Consider the following 12659-nt stretch of genomic DNA (forward strand, 5'->3'; position numbering starts at 1 on the left):
CGAGATATAGAAGAAAGAACAAAGAAAACTTATGCTGAAGAAAGTAAGGCATACAATGTATTGAATGAAAGATATAAAACCAAGTTCGTTAGCATTCACTCAACTGTCAAAAAAAGATAGTTCACTCCAAATACTACACTACAACTAAATGAACAAAAATATTAAAATTGGACTCAAAGTCACACACAGTAGTCCTAGCTATAGGGGTTTGCCCAAAAGTATTTTTTTTAAAATCTTATTAACTTCTCAAAAAAATACATATATAGGCCTTCTCAAAATGGCTAGCTACAATAGATGATTGCATCACAAACCATCTCTGAACAGAATACGCTAAAAATAGGACAAGCCTAAATCATTGTTTGTTACGGAGACTGACAAAATTCCATAAATGGATACAAAAAGAAAGAGGGAGAGCAAAAGATAGCAGTCTGGAAGAATGACAAACATGATCATGTCTTTTTAAGAGTAATTGCTTTAGCTATGTAGGCTTTCATAGCATCAATTACTTTGTCCAAGTCCTCAACACCTAGGATGATGATATTGTTAGCTCGAATCATCCAGTAGTCATGCATTTATGTTAACTCATCTATTCTGGCAACCTTGGACTAGAACTTCTCTGATGCCCTCCTTATGATCGACTCAACAAATGAAATCATGTAGATTTTATACATCTAGAATTTTTTGGGTTAGCGACCTCATCAACAAATGCAAGGAACTTTCCTTTCATGTGCTTGACATTGACCAACTTACCATTTCCAAATACATATGACTCCATATGCAGTGTCTTACAATATTCAAAAAGTTTCTCAGTGACCTTGCACATCCTTAAGCTCACCTACAGAATGAACAAAGCTTTCTACAATAAACTCTAGAGATTTTTTCTTATGAAACAATGGCTCTTGGCCTGGCTTCAGGATCCCATGAGAGATAGCAATATTAGTCTTCATGTTGATCTCTTCTTGCAATAGGGCCAATTGCTCTGTCAACCCAACTGTTGATTTTTGTATGGTGGTTTGATGATTGGAATTTGCTTCCTGAAGCTTATGAGCATCTAATACTAGATTTTCCAAATTTTCAATTAGTAGGGGACCTTGTGCCTTCATCTGGTCTACCCACACACAACCAATTTGCCCAAATTTTCTCTCTTGTTGTAGCTTTAGGAGTAGATTCTTTTTCTCCTCTACATTCGGGTCAAATTGGTTGGATGATGTATTCCCAAGTGTAGATTTGATGAATTCCATCAACTCTCTATTCGAAGCCTTTAGGACCTCCTTTTCCGCTCTCATCTCTTCTAGCCTATCTTCAATTTTCTCATTAGTGGACTTCCATTTGTTCACCATGGAGTCATGAATAGGGATACCAATATCCACTATTTTGATCTAGAATTTGTCCATGGAAAGCTCATGGAATATATCCTCCTTTTATGGCTCTGCAATCTCTAGTAGCATGTGGCCAGTAGATGGATCGGTAGCCAATGCTACAATTGATCTTTGCTTCTTCATTTTCTTAGAGGTTGGCTAAGAAGAGGTAGCCTATGTAATGAAATCTTTTGATGGCACAGATTCTTTATACCTTCTCTTCTTCCTATCAATGGTCTCCTTGAGACATGACTCAATAGAGAGCACATTGATAGCGGACTATAGGGCAGTAGGATCAAACAAATTCCTAGTAGTTGGTGGCATCTTCTTGCCTTGAGAAGTAGCAAGGAAGGAAAAAACCTTAGTCACTAAGAGGGCCAAGGTGTCCCCTTGCTATGATGTGTCCTGCTCTTGGTCGTCCATGGGATTAGTGTCACCATCCAGGTTGATCACTTGAATAGGGGAGGGAGGCACAACCAAAAAAATTTCTTGTTCTTTCTCCTTCTCCTTGTCCTTTTCCCCTTCTTTGTCCCCAATTTTTTTTGTATCTAAGAGAGAGCCATCTCCACATGTAGGAGTAATTGACACATTTTTATCTGGAGGCTCATCTGCACCTTACCCAATTGATTGAGCTAGGCCCACAAATGTTGAAGGTAGTGGTTGTTGCTACATTGGATTGGGCAGCTTCGGAAGATACTCCACCCATTGAACTAGTGCTCCCCATCCTCTTCTTCCTTTCTCAGGTCCACTCTACCCACTTTTTTGTCCTCTTGATGATTATGTGCATGAGGACTTACATGGTGTCAACAATAGGGCCTGTGGGTAGGGTAAACACAATAGGAGTGCCTTTGATCTTCTCTTAAGATGAGGGATGCATGTAGGAGCCATCATCTGCAAGGTCAAAAACATCAATAGAATTATTATACAATGCAATCTCACCAATAGTCAATTGGGACCAAAACTTATCCTAAGTCTGGTACTCGTGAAGACATCATGCCTAGTAATTTTTGATGTTTGGAATGTGTCTATAGGCATATCCCAACTTCAAGTGGTCCCTAACGAAGTTCACTGGATCATATTGAGGCCTTATTACCTCATAGTCTACTAGTTTGATTTTTCTCTCAAAACTCTTTACTAGATTCTAAGCATTGGATCTAGAAGCACAGGAGTAGGGTTCAACCACTATGGGGAAGGGGATCATGACAATCTTCTTCACATTTGAACACAAGTTGTTCACTTCAAGAATTTGTCGACATAATTCGATAAGAACCTCCTTGTCCTCTAGGTACTTGGGAATCTTTTGGGAAAACCATTAAAGGCACCTACCCGCAGGTATGAGAAACTTAGAAATTGGATGATTATTACCCAAATTGATTGATATCCAAAGTTGCCTCTAGTGATAATCTCTTTTTAGGGTATCCTTGTAATTCCTGACACAACCTCATTATGAAGGCATCATTTACTGTCACGTACTTCTCATAACATCTCTACAACTGGAGGTTTGGGTAAATTCTTACACCTTTGTATTCTCATCATAATTCTAGATGCTGGGAAGGTCAGGCCATAAGTGGTGTGTAGCTAAGGCATAGATAATCTAAGACAACATATAGAACTGCTTGAATACCTTGGCCAAACTCAACCATGAGGCAAGTTCATGATAGATGATTTGCACCCAGTCAATCTGCATACCCTCAACACATATAGCTTGCACCAGGAAGAAATGGTGCTTAATAAACTCTAGAATTTCCTCCTTACCCTTTAGTCTAAGTAGCAAGGCGAGGACATCCATGATCTCCCTCTTTAAATTGGTCTTGAAAAGAGTCTTGGGCATCTTGCTCTTCTTCGAGCGCGGAGTTTGGAACCATGTTCTTTGCATGTCCTCCCATTTTAGGTTCTTCTTTTCATTGAACATTGACGCAGAAGAGCTAAAGTCAATATCACAGTACTCTTCTTTCATGGGTATGCCAAATGTAGACTGCATCAAAGCCTTGCCGAGTGAGATGAGGATGGATTGGTCGGGGAACAAAATCTGCATTGTTTCTAGGTCATATCTCTTAATACATTCCCTCACAAGCTCTGGTGCATGTACTACCATTGGAAAACCAGTTGCTTCTACCAATCTACTATCTTTTAACTTCTGTGTGATTGGGTGAATAGATTGAGAATTCAGTCTTTTATGAAGATCACCCAAATCATAAAATTTGAATTGTGTGTTTGTAAGATTCTTCAATTCACTCTCCAAGCTTATTAACTTATCATAACTCACATCTTTGATTTCCATTCGCTATGATTGCATAGGATACAGTTCTCAATAAATAGTTATTTTAATATACTTAAAGAAATTAATTTCAGGCAATTCTAATGAAATAGGTATAGGAATTCGAACATTTTTACTACATGAACTAAATTAAGTTTGGCCAACAATTATAATGGTAGGATTTGCATTTAATTCCATGATCAACGACTATTTAAACTTTTCGTTCACTTTCACATAAAAGCTCATCTTCCCAGAAGCTTTATTACTTTACTTAGAGTAAATTCATATTACTAGAAATCACTTTACAAAATAAGTGCTTTTAGTTCTGAGGGAAGTGCCCTTTTCAGAATCCAGAATGCATGAATACTCAATAACTTAACATATGTGGGGAAGAGAGAGAAACATAGCTTTTTCGTAAGCCCATTTTACTTCTGTTTAGAATTGCATCCTAGGGAGTGATCCTTTGATGACTTGCGCACTTCATTCTTGCACTTTTTGCACTAGGCATATAACACTTTCTTTCCTTATGTCTAGGTCGCATCTTCACAACCAACTTTTCTAGAAGTATCTTTTGAGCATCTTTGAAGGTTATTCATACTTTAAAGTTACCTGACTTTTTATTTTCAAAGCCTTCAAAGAAGTGGCCTTCTATGTTACCTAGGGATGAAAAACCCTTCTCTGAGCAACATTTCACGGAACAAAGTGAATCAACAAAACTTAACCCTCTAATCTCAATCTAATGGCTATAAGTTTAGATTTCAAACATCAAGTTTACTAATTTCAAGTTATAAGAAAATATGACCTCGTTGTGCTATTCCAACAATATATTTGACTAGATCTTCCCACTATTTGCAAAATCTAATTCATTTCAAAAAAATTGTGACTATGGGAAAAACCTAAAAAAAATTATCTCTTAAAAATACATTGAGTAAAAGTTCTCATCCCACATTTGTGTTGATCTCTTAGAAATTGGATAGGAAGCTACATATTTGGTACTCTTCTACCATGTTGGAGTTAATAGGAGTCATGTAACTCCCAAATATTACCATCAACCAAAATGCACATCACATCTAAAGAGAAAAAATCATGACTATGATGTTATGCAAGCTTGAGAGGTTGATCAACAAGAGAATTATAAGATATTGAAATGAATTTAAATAACTTAAATGAAATTGATTAAACTGAATATATAGATATATTATAGTTCAAATAAAATGAGTGTTTAGAAAAGCATAAATTGATTAAACTTGAACAATGGAAAAATCTGGCAACACTGAATGAAAATGGTGGAGAGAAATAGTCCGAGCGTTGCAATCGAAGTGGGGTCCCTTCCTACCACAAAGAAAAGCCCAAAACATGTGGCGTGTGGAAGCACGGCAAGCGATAATGTCACCGTCAAAACTGGAACGATCAAGTCTGACGGGACGGAGTACGGTGCAGACTGGAGTACGGTGCAGACATAGGCGGCAGGGCATCCAGCAAAACTGACGTGCCGAGTCACGGAGGTAACGGCACTGGCTAAATAACCGGTGCAAATATTCGGCTATTTAGCCAGTGCCGCTGCTATTTATCTGTTTTGCTTTGTTTTCATTAAAAAAACAGCCACAGATTTCACGTGCGACCCTGCTGTTATCATTTCATAAACCCGTAGCTTTCTTCATCGCTTTACCCTGCAACTCGATTCCATAGCATCTACTTCTGCCAGCTCCTTCAAGAATCATTAAAAGACCATCTGCATCTTCTCCTCCTTTAAGACCCATGAAAAGACCATCTGCATCTACTTCTGCCAGCGGTATGGACGCTTCTGATGAACTCGCAACATCTGCATCTTCTCCTCCTTTAACACTCATGAAAAAACCATCTGCATCTACTTCGACCACTGATCTTACAGCAGGGGCTTTTCATGGAGTCGCACCATCTGCGCCTACTCCTACTCCGAAGCCCATATTCAAAAGGCCTTCCAACGACATCTTCATCAATCATCGCGGGCCAGACGTAAAATCCACCTTAGCTACCGCTCTCTATGATATACTCACTGCTATGACACTCTCTGTGTTTCTGGATGCACCGGAGTTGGAACCTGGCGATTACTTGCCCCGAACAATCGAAGCGGCAATGACCAGCGCTATGCTTCATATTGCTATTTTTTCCAAGACGTACGCAGAATCACCCTGGTGTTTAGCAGAACTAGCATTTATGCTCAAAACTGGCACAAGAATTGTTCCTATCTTCTACTATGTAGATCCTTCTGATCTCAGATGGGCAGAGAAAGGAATATACGCCCAGGAATACACTCCAATCTGTCGACGATCAGGGTGTCCAAATTGTTGGAATTTGGGGTATGGGTGGTTCTGGAAAGACCACTCTGGCAAAAGAGTTATACAATAAGAATTTTTCTGCATTTGGATGGTTCAGTTTTGTATCTGATGTTCGAGAAGCCACTGTCAAACATGAATTGCATATGAAGCAGAAAAAAATCCTTCAAGATTGTGGTGATCAAAATGTGAAATTTGACGATATCCATGAAGGTAAGGGATATCTTTCAAAACGTTTGAGATCTGCTAAGGTGTTAATTGTTGTGGATGATGTGGATGATGTGGATCAGTTGGATGCTTTGGTGCCCGTAAAAGACAGCCTTGAAAAGGGTAGCCTCATCATTGTTACAACAAGGGAATGTAATGTCCTTACGCTCTGGGGCATTACCTCCATATATAAGATGAGGGTGCTTGAATCACCTCATGCCAAACAATTATTTTGTTGGCATGCTTTTATACAACCTTCTCCCCTGCATGGGTTTGAGGAGTTGGTTGAAAAGTTCTTAAAGGCTTGTCATGGATTGCCTTTATCTCTTAAGGTAATTGGCGGACAACTCTGTAAACAGTTCAGTAAAGAATATTGGAACTCTTTGTTGCATAAGATCAAAAGACTAATGCCTAATGATATCGAGAAAATACTCAAAATAAGTTATGACTATCTTGATAGTGAAGACAGAGCTATGTTTCTTGATGTTGCATGTTTTTTCATTGGAGAAGAGCATAGCTTAGCAATTGATCTGTGGGATGGATTGGGCTGGAGTGGTCTACATGGTTGGGAAAGACTCTTACAAAAGACCTTGGTTGAGCTTGACAAAGACAATCGAATAACAATGCATGACCACATCAGAGATTTGGGAAGGACTATTGCCAAAGAACAATCACCCTATCGTCTTCTCCCCCAGTTTAACATTCAGGCTGAGAAACAAAAAGAGGTAAGACTATTTTTTTCCATTACCTTAATAGAAACAAAATTATTATTATATTGAACTAATCTAAACAATACCTATTGCTACACAATATTTGTTTCCACAAAATTTTGTAAGTTTTAGGATTAAATAGTCTGTATAAAAAGAAAATCCCGTTAGCTATGCCTATTAAACAATGTACCAGTTTACTAAAAATTTATGTGTTTGAACAGCCAAAAAAATAATTTCATTCATCTTGTTCTGGTTGCAGTAGCTCTTCTATTCTTAAGCTATTTGGTTTCGTATTTTTTCCGTCTGCAGGATAGAATGGCCATTCATGGAATAATGGCGAGCTCAAATCGAATAAAATGGAAGGCTTCTACTTCGGTTTGTTTGCCCATGACTTATGCTTATTCTACTTGTAGTAAATTTTAATTGTATGTAGAATTTCGCAGCTTTATATTTATATTTTGTTTTGTTTTCTGAATTTTATTTTTTATTTTTTATTTTTAAAGGAAGGAGATGACACCGATACTAGCAAGGACGATGAGTCTGGTGTTTGCTGCAGGGACGGGAAACTAATTGTTAAGACAACGGGAGGAGATTGGCCGCTCTCACCCTCTCCTGCTGGACTGAAGTACTTAGTAATTAAGGGAGGTTCTTTCAATTCAGTAATGGGTGAAGTAACAAGAGACTTGGTCTGGCTTCGTTGGATTCAAATGGGGCAGCGGAATCTCTTGTCTGGACTTTCAATGAAAAGATTGAGGGTTTTAGAACTGCACGAAGAAGAAGAATATGCAAAATCTGATTGCCGTCAGTTAGAAGAGCTCTGGGAGAGCGACAGTGAGGTAAGTACCATTCGGTTTTGCTTTTTAAAATCTATATTTGATTCATTTTGTAAATGTTGAAAGATCTACATTTCTCTGAGTGCAAACTTGTTGCAGGCCCCTGTGCAGTTACGACAGTTGCTTATTACTAATTGCCACGAACTTCGAGGTTTTCCGAAATCAATAAGGCATCTCAGCCATTTGAGAAAGATAGAAATCAGATATGGCTACAATCTGAGGAATCTCCCAAATGAATTTTGCCTTCTCAGATCGCTAGAACACTTGGTGTTGCAACATTGTAAGATGCTGTTATCCTTACCGATCACTTTCGGTAATTTGAGCAATCTGCGGCATCTAAGTTTGCAGGGTTGTATCAAGTTGAGGGGGTTACCGGTTTCCTTCAAAAACTTGAAGCTCATGGAACATCTCGATTTACGGGGGTGCAGTCAACTCAAATTCATGCCCGACATCCTGCAAAACATAAAAAAGCTGGTGTTTTTGGATCTTCGCTGGTGCAATAAATTGGATGAGCTGCCTCGTCACATCACAAATCAGACTTCCTTGAAAGAGTTCTATTTCAGCAATACCAGCATAAAGGAGCTACCAGAAAACATTGGCCAACTCCGCAGGCTGAGAGACATGGCAATAGTAAATGTTTTGTTGACGAGCTTGCCACCCTCTTTTGGAGGCTTGTCTTCCTTGACGAGCCTTCGGCTTGAAGATTGTTCTGACCTGGAACTTCTGCCTGACTCTCTTGGAGATTTGTCTTCATTGAAGAATCTTGAATTTATGGGTTGTCCTAAGCTGCAATGCTTACCTTATTCTCTAGGTCGTCTGCCTTCTTTGACACATCTTTCTATCCAAACTTGTCATAAGCTGGGAAGTCTACCCGACTCTCTTGGAGGATTGTCTTCGTTGACCGATCTTTGTATTGCGGATTGTGCACAGATGGAAGACCTACCCGGCTCTCTTGGAAATCTGCCCTCATTGACTAAGCTTTATATCAAGAATTTTCCTAGTATGAAATGTCTACCTGACTCCCTTATAAATTTGTTCTCATTGAAAAATCTTAAAATTCATTGTTGTCCAGAGCTAGCATGTCTACCCAAGTCTCTTGGAGATTTATGTTCCTTGACAAATCTTCAAATTAAAAATTGTCTGGAGTTGAAAATGCTACCTGACTCACTTGGAAGATTTTCATTTTTGACTAATCTTTGTATCACAGATTGTTCTAAACTGAGATTCCTACCTAACTCTCTTGGAGAATTGTCTTCATTGAACAGTCTTAAAATCCGTTGTTGTTTTGAGCTGAGACATATATCTGACACTTTAGGAGATCTGTCTTCTTTGACGAAACTTAGTATTCAAAATTGTCATAAGTTGGAAAGTCTGCCTAATTCTATTGGAGGATTGTTTTCCTTGACTAGTCTTTATATAGATGACTGTGCTAAGCTGGATTGCCTACCCAAGTCTCTTGGAAAATTGTCTTCTTTGACAACATTTTGTATTAGAGGCTGTCTGAAGTTAAAGTTTCTACCCGATTCTATTGGAGATTTGTCTTCTTTGACAAGTCTTGTTATTAAAAATTGTCTTAGACTAAAAAGCTTATCTGAATCTCGTGAAGGATCTCTTGGAAGATTATTTTCTTTGACTAGTCTTTATATAGATGACTGTGCTGAGCTGGATTGCCTACCCGAGTCTCTTGGAAAATTGTCTTCTTTGACAACACTTTGTATTAGAGGCTGTCTGAAGTTAAAGTTTCTACCCGATTCTATTGGAGATTTGTCTTCATTGGAAAGATTTGAACTTCATTGTTGTCTTCAGCTGCAATGTCTACCTGATTCTCTTGGAGATTTGTCTTCATTGGAAAGATTTGAACTTCATTGTTGTCTTCAGCTGCAATGTCTACCTGATTCTCTTGGAGATTTGTCGTCCTTGACCAGTCTTTCTATTACACATTATCCCAAGCTGGAAACTCTACCAGAATCAGTTATGCGACTTAATAATCTCCGATCGTTGAGTATATCAAATTGTCCAATCAAGGAATTGGACTTCGGGGCAGTATCATCACCTTCTGAATTGAGCAGCCTGAATTCTATAGACGTAAGAGAAACAGAAGTGAGCAAGATTTCATTTTCTGAAGACTGTTGTCCAAATTTAGAGAGGCTTGATATTTTTGATAATCATCATTTAGAGGAGATCGAAGGACTGCCAAGTACCCTGGAGATAATATATATGGGAAACTGTGAAATGTTGAGGAAAATGTCAAGTTTTGCAAGATTAACTTCTCTCAGAGACTTTCGTCTGAAAGGTTGTAACAGACTTGAGATAATCGAAGGTTTAGGAAATTGCACAGGATTGAGAAAGTTAATTTTTGAGACCAGATTGGAGGTACCGATTATAGAAAGCCTGGAACGCCTGGAGAAATTGTGGAAGCTGGAACTCAGTGCAAACAAGGGGCCAGTTATTGAACGTTGTATTCAAAAGATGGAGGTAATAATAGTTTCCAAGAGTAAAAATTTCGAGTTAAATTTTTCTATTTGGGCACTGACTGAATGTTGTAAATGGAATTTGCAGGTGTGGCCAGCAGAAACAAAAATATGTGCCCGGACAGTCCCTGAAGCGGCCTCGCTTGTAGACTTCTTGCTGTCTCGGAATTCGGTCACTGGTGACTCTTTGCTGTCTCCGAACCTGGTGATTGTTGACTCCATTTCAAACCACAAAATTAAGTCGTCCAGGCCAAAATTGGTGCAGAATGATTCCTCCAGTGGCGATGCCTTATTGCTCTTTTTTATCATAAATTGTGTTTCTTCACAAATGAAAATGTTGACGACTATCCATTGGAAAACAAAGTCCAGTGATCATATAGCATGCATTGGAAGGACCAAACTTGAAAAGGGTAGATGGGCATGGGTAGGTGTCTTTGCACCATATTCAGATTACAGTTCAGCTCGAGACTTCTATTTGAACAATGAAGCCTCCGAGGGAGAGTGCGGAGAAGAGGATGAAGTGGAGAAAGGATTGGTTGTGAGAGGGGAAGAGCAAATACTTTGGGAGGCACTTGGCAGAGTATTGCCGGATTTGTGGCAAAGTTAGTAAGTTCTGAATAAAATCACATTTATATGCATATCCAACAATTGCTGCGTTCCACGAGGTCATATCTCTCTTCAGGGTTTTCTCAAAAACTCCTTCCATAATGACTTAATCTACCTCCCACCCCTGCTGCATCATCGCTCCTCTTGATTAATCCCAATTGGTGTCGAGAAAACCAGGCAGGGGTAGTATTCTATGTTCGTCCAATTTGCTTCTCCTTCCTTACAAGGGTTATCCTAACAATTAGGCCTTGTGCTAAAGACAGATTCTTGGTAGCTGGACATTGCAGTCAACAACCATAGTGGTCACTTGCCCAGGACATTTTTAAACCAGTGATTTTGTTATTTCCTCTACCAAATTTGTGTAGCCCTTGTAAATGTGGGAAGGGGATAATTTCTCCCGGTTATCAATTGCCTGACTATTCTTTATCTTGCATAAAATCGGAGACATGGATTAAAAAATAATGAGGAGGATCATCAATTAAAACTGTAACTTAATCTGTAGCAATCGTATGTAAGCAACAGTCCTACTTATGTTCATTTAGCTAAGTCTGTAATCTCATGTAAACAATTAAGTCAAGTCTTCTCGCATAATTTGCTTAAACGTAGAGGGAGTAGAAAATTCTAGAGATTCTGAGCAATTGATTGTAATGTAATTAATTTTGATACAGTATAATAAAATTTGAATTTGATCTCTGCTGTAACAGAGCTGTGTCTATCTGTGTTCATATATTTTTGTGTTTAAAATGTGAATGCCCTGTTTGCCCTGTATCTGCCCTATTTTCAGATCCTTCAGTAAATGTAAGGATTTTAATAGTGATATTGTGTAAGTCGATGCCATAATCTATTTGTAATAGCTAATAATCCATTGTCATAGCCAATAGCCAACAACAATAAATATAATAATATATATTCACATGGTTTTCAGTTTTTATTAACGACTTGTAATTCTAGAAAGATTTTAATAACATCTGCGAGGCCAAATCAACCTATAAAATCCACAAGACAAGCACACCCGAGAAAAGGGTGCACCGTTGTTTTGTATGATTTTCTTACTAAAATTCATGAGGACGTTATTATTTCTGAATTTTGGACGGACGGAAGCAGTTGTCATGCAGAGGTTCTTTTAGTATCGTGCAGATTATGTACATTTTTCCCCATCGGCATTATTGATTGCATAAGACATATTTTGTACAGAATCTTGATGTAAGCTACTTTGCAATGGTTTCTGTGAGCAGATCAAAATTAAGAGATCAACCGACCTGTCGCTCCACAAGGAACTTTTGAATTGTTTTGTATGCAAATAAATGTGTGAAAAGATTTATAGTAAATCAGAATGTAGATGTTTATCCATTATCTGTCATATACTCCACTTATTTTGATGAATTTCTATTAAAAGAACTATCAGTCTCATATTGATTTTCTTCGATTTGAACAATACATCATGAATAATAGCACAAGGTAATCGTGTTTTCAATTTTATCAGGATTTCTGGTGCAGAGAGAATTTCTGGCTTCTTAAATGAAATTTTGGGGAAGACAAATAAAATTTGAACTTCCTTGGCCCGATTTGATCTAAGTAGATCCTAAAAATTGGAAGACAAAAATTCGAACTATAACAATTTCTTTTGCAATATCCTAACCAAATCAAATTTGATCAAAGTACGCAATTTTGAAATAAGAAAATTTAACTTATCCACTCTTTGCATCTATTTTAGTCACTCTGCAAAACAATATAGTTGTCTATGATTCCACACGTTGTATGCAAGTCTCAGGGAGCAATTGCAACCGTGATTTATGATATATCCGTGCACCAATATACGTTGACAGATATATACGATGCTCCAAAGCTACCATTTAGTAGGCACCATTTCCCCAAAATGATAAGCTTGTAATCATCACTGTC

General features: G+C 38.2%; 1 protein-coding gene across 1 annotated transcript; it reads left to right on the forward strand.

The window, feature by feature from the left end:
* Positions 1–5229: 5229 nt before the first annotated feature.
* Positions 5230–11458, forward strand: LOC149545463 (uncharacterized). The gene is given in 6 exon segments (XM_089790668.1): positions 5230–5868; positions 5870–6862; positions 7157–7222; positions 7351–7683; positions 7780–10155; positions 10240–11458. Coding segments are annotated over 6 exon segments (4782 nt in total). The 5' UTR covers positions 5230–5373; the 3' UTR covers positions 10759–11458.
* Positions 11459–12659: the final 1201 nt, after the last annotated feature.

This window comes from Cupressus sempervirens, chromosome 7 (genome assembly GCF_028749045.1).
Source record: "Cupressus sempervirens isolate cs-2001-9-10 chromosome 7, ASM2874904v1, whole genome shotgun sequence".
Classification (NCBI taxonomy): domain Eukaryota; kingdom Viridiplantae; phylum Streptophyta; class Pinopsida; order Cupressales; family Cupressaceae; genus Cupressus; species Cupressus sempervirens.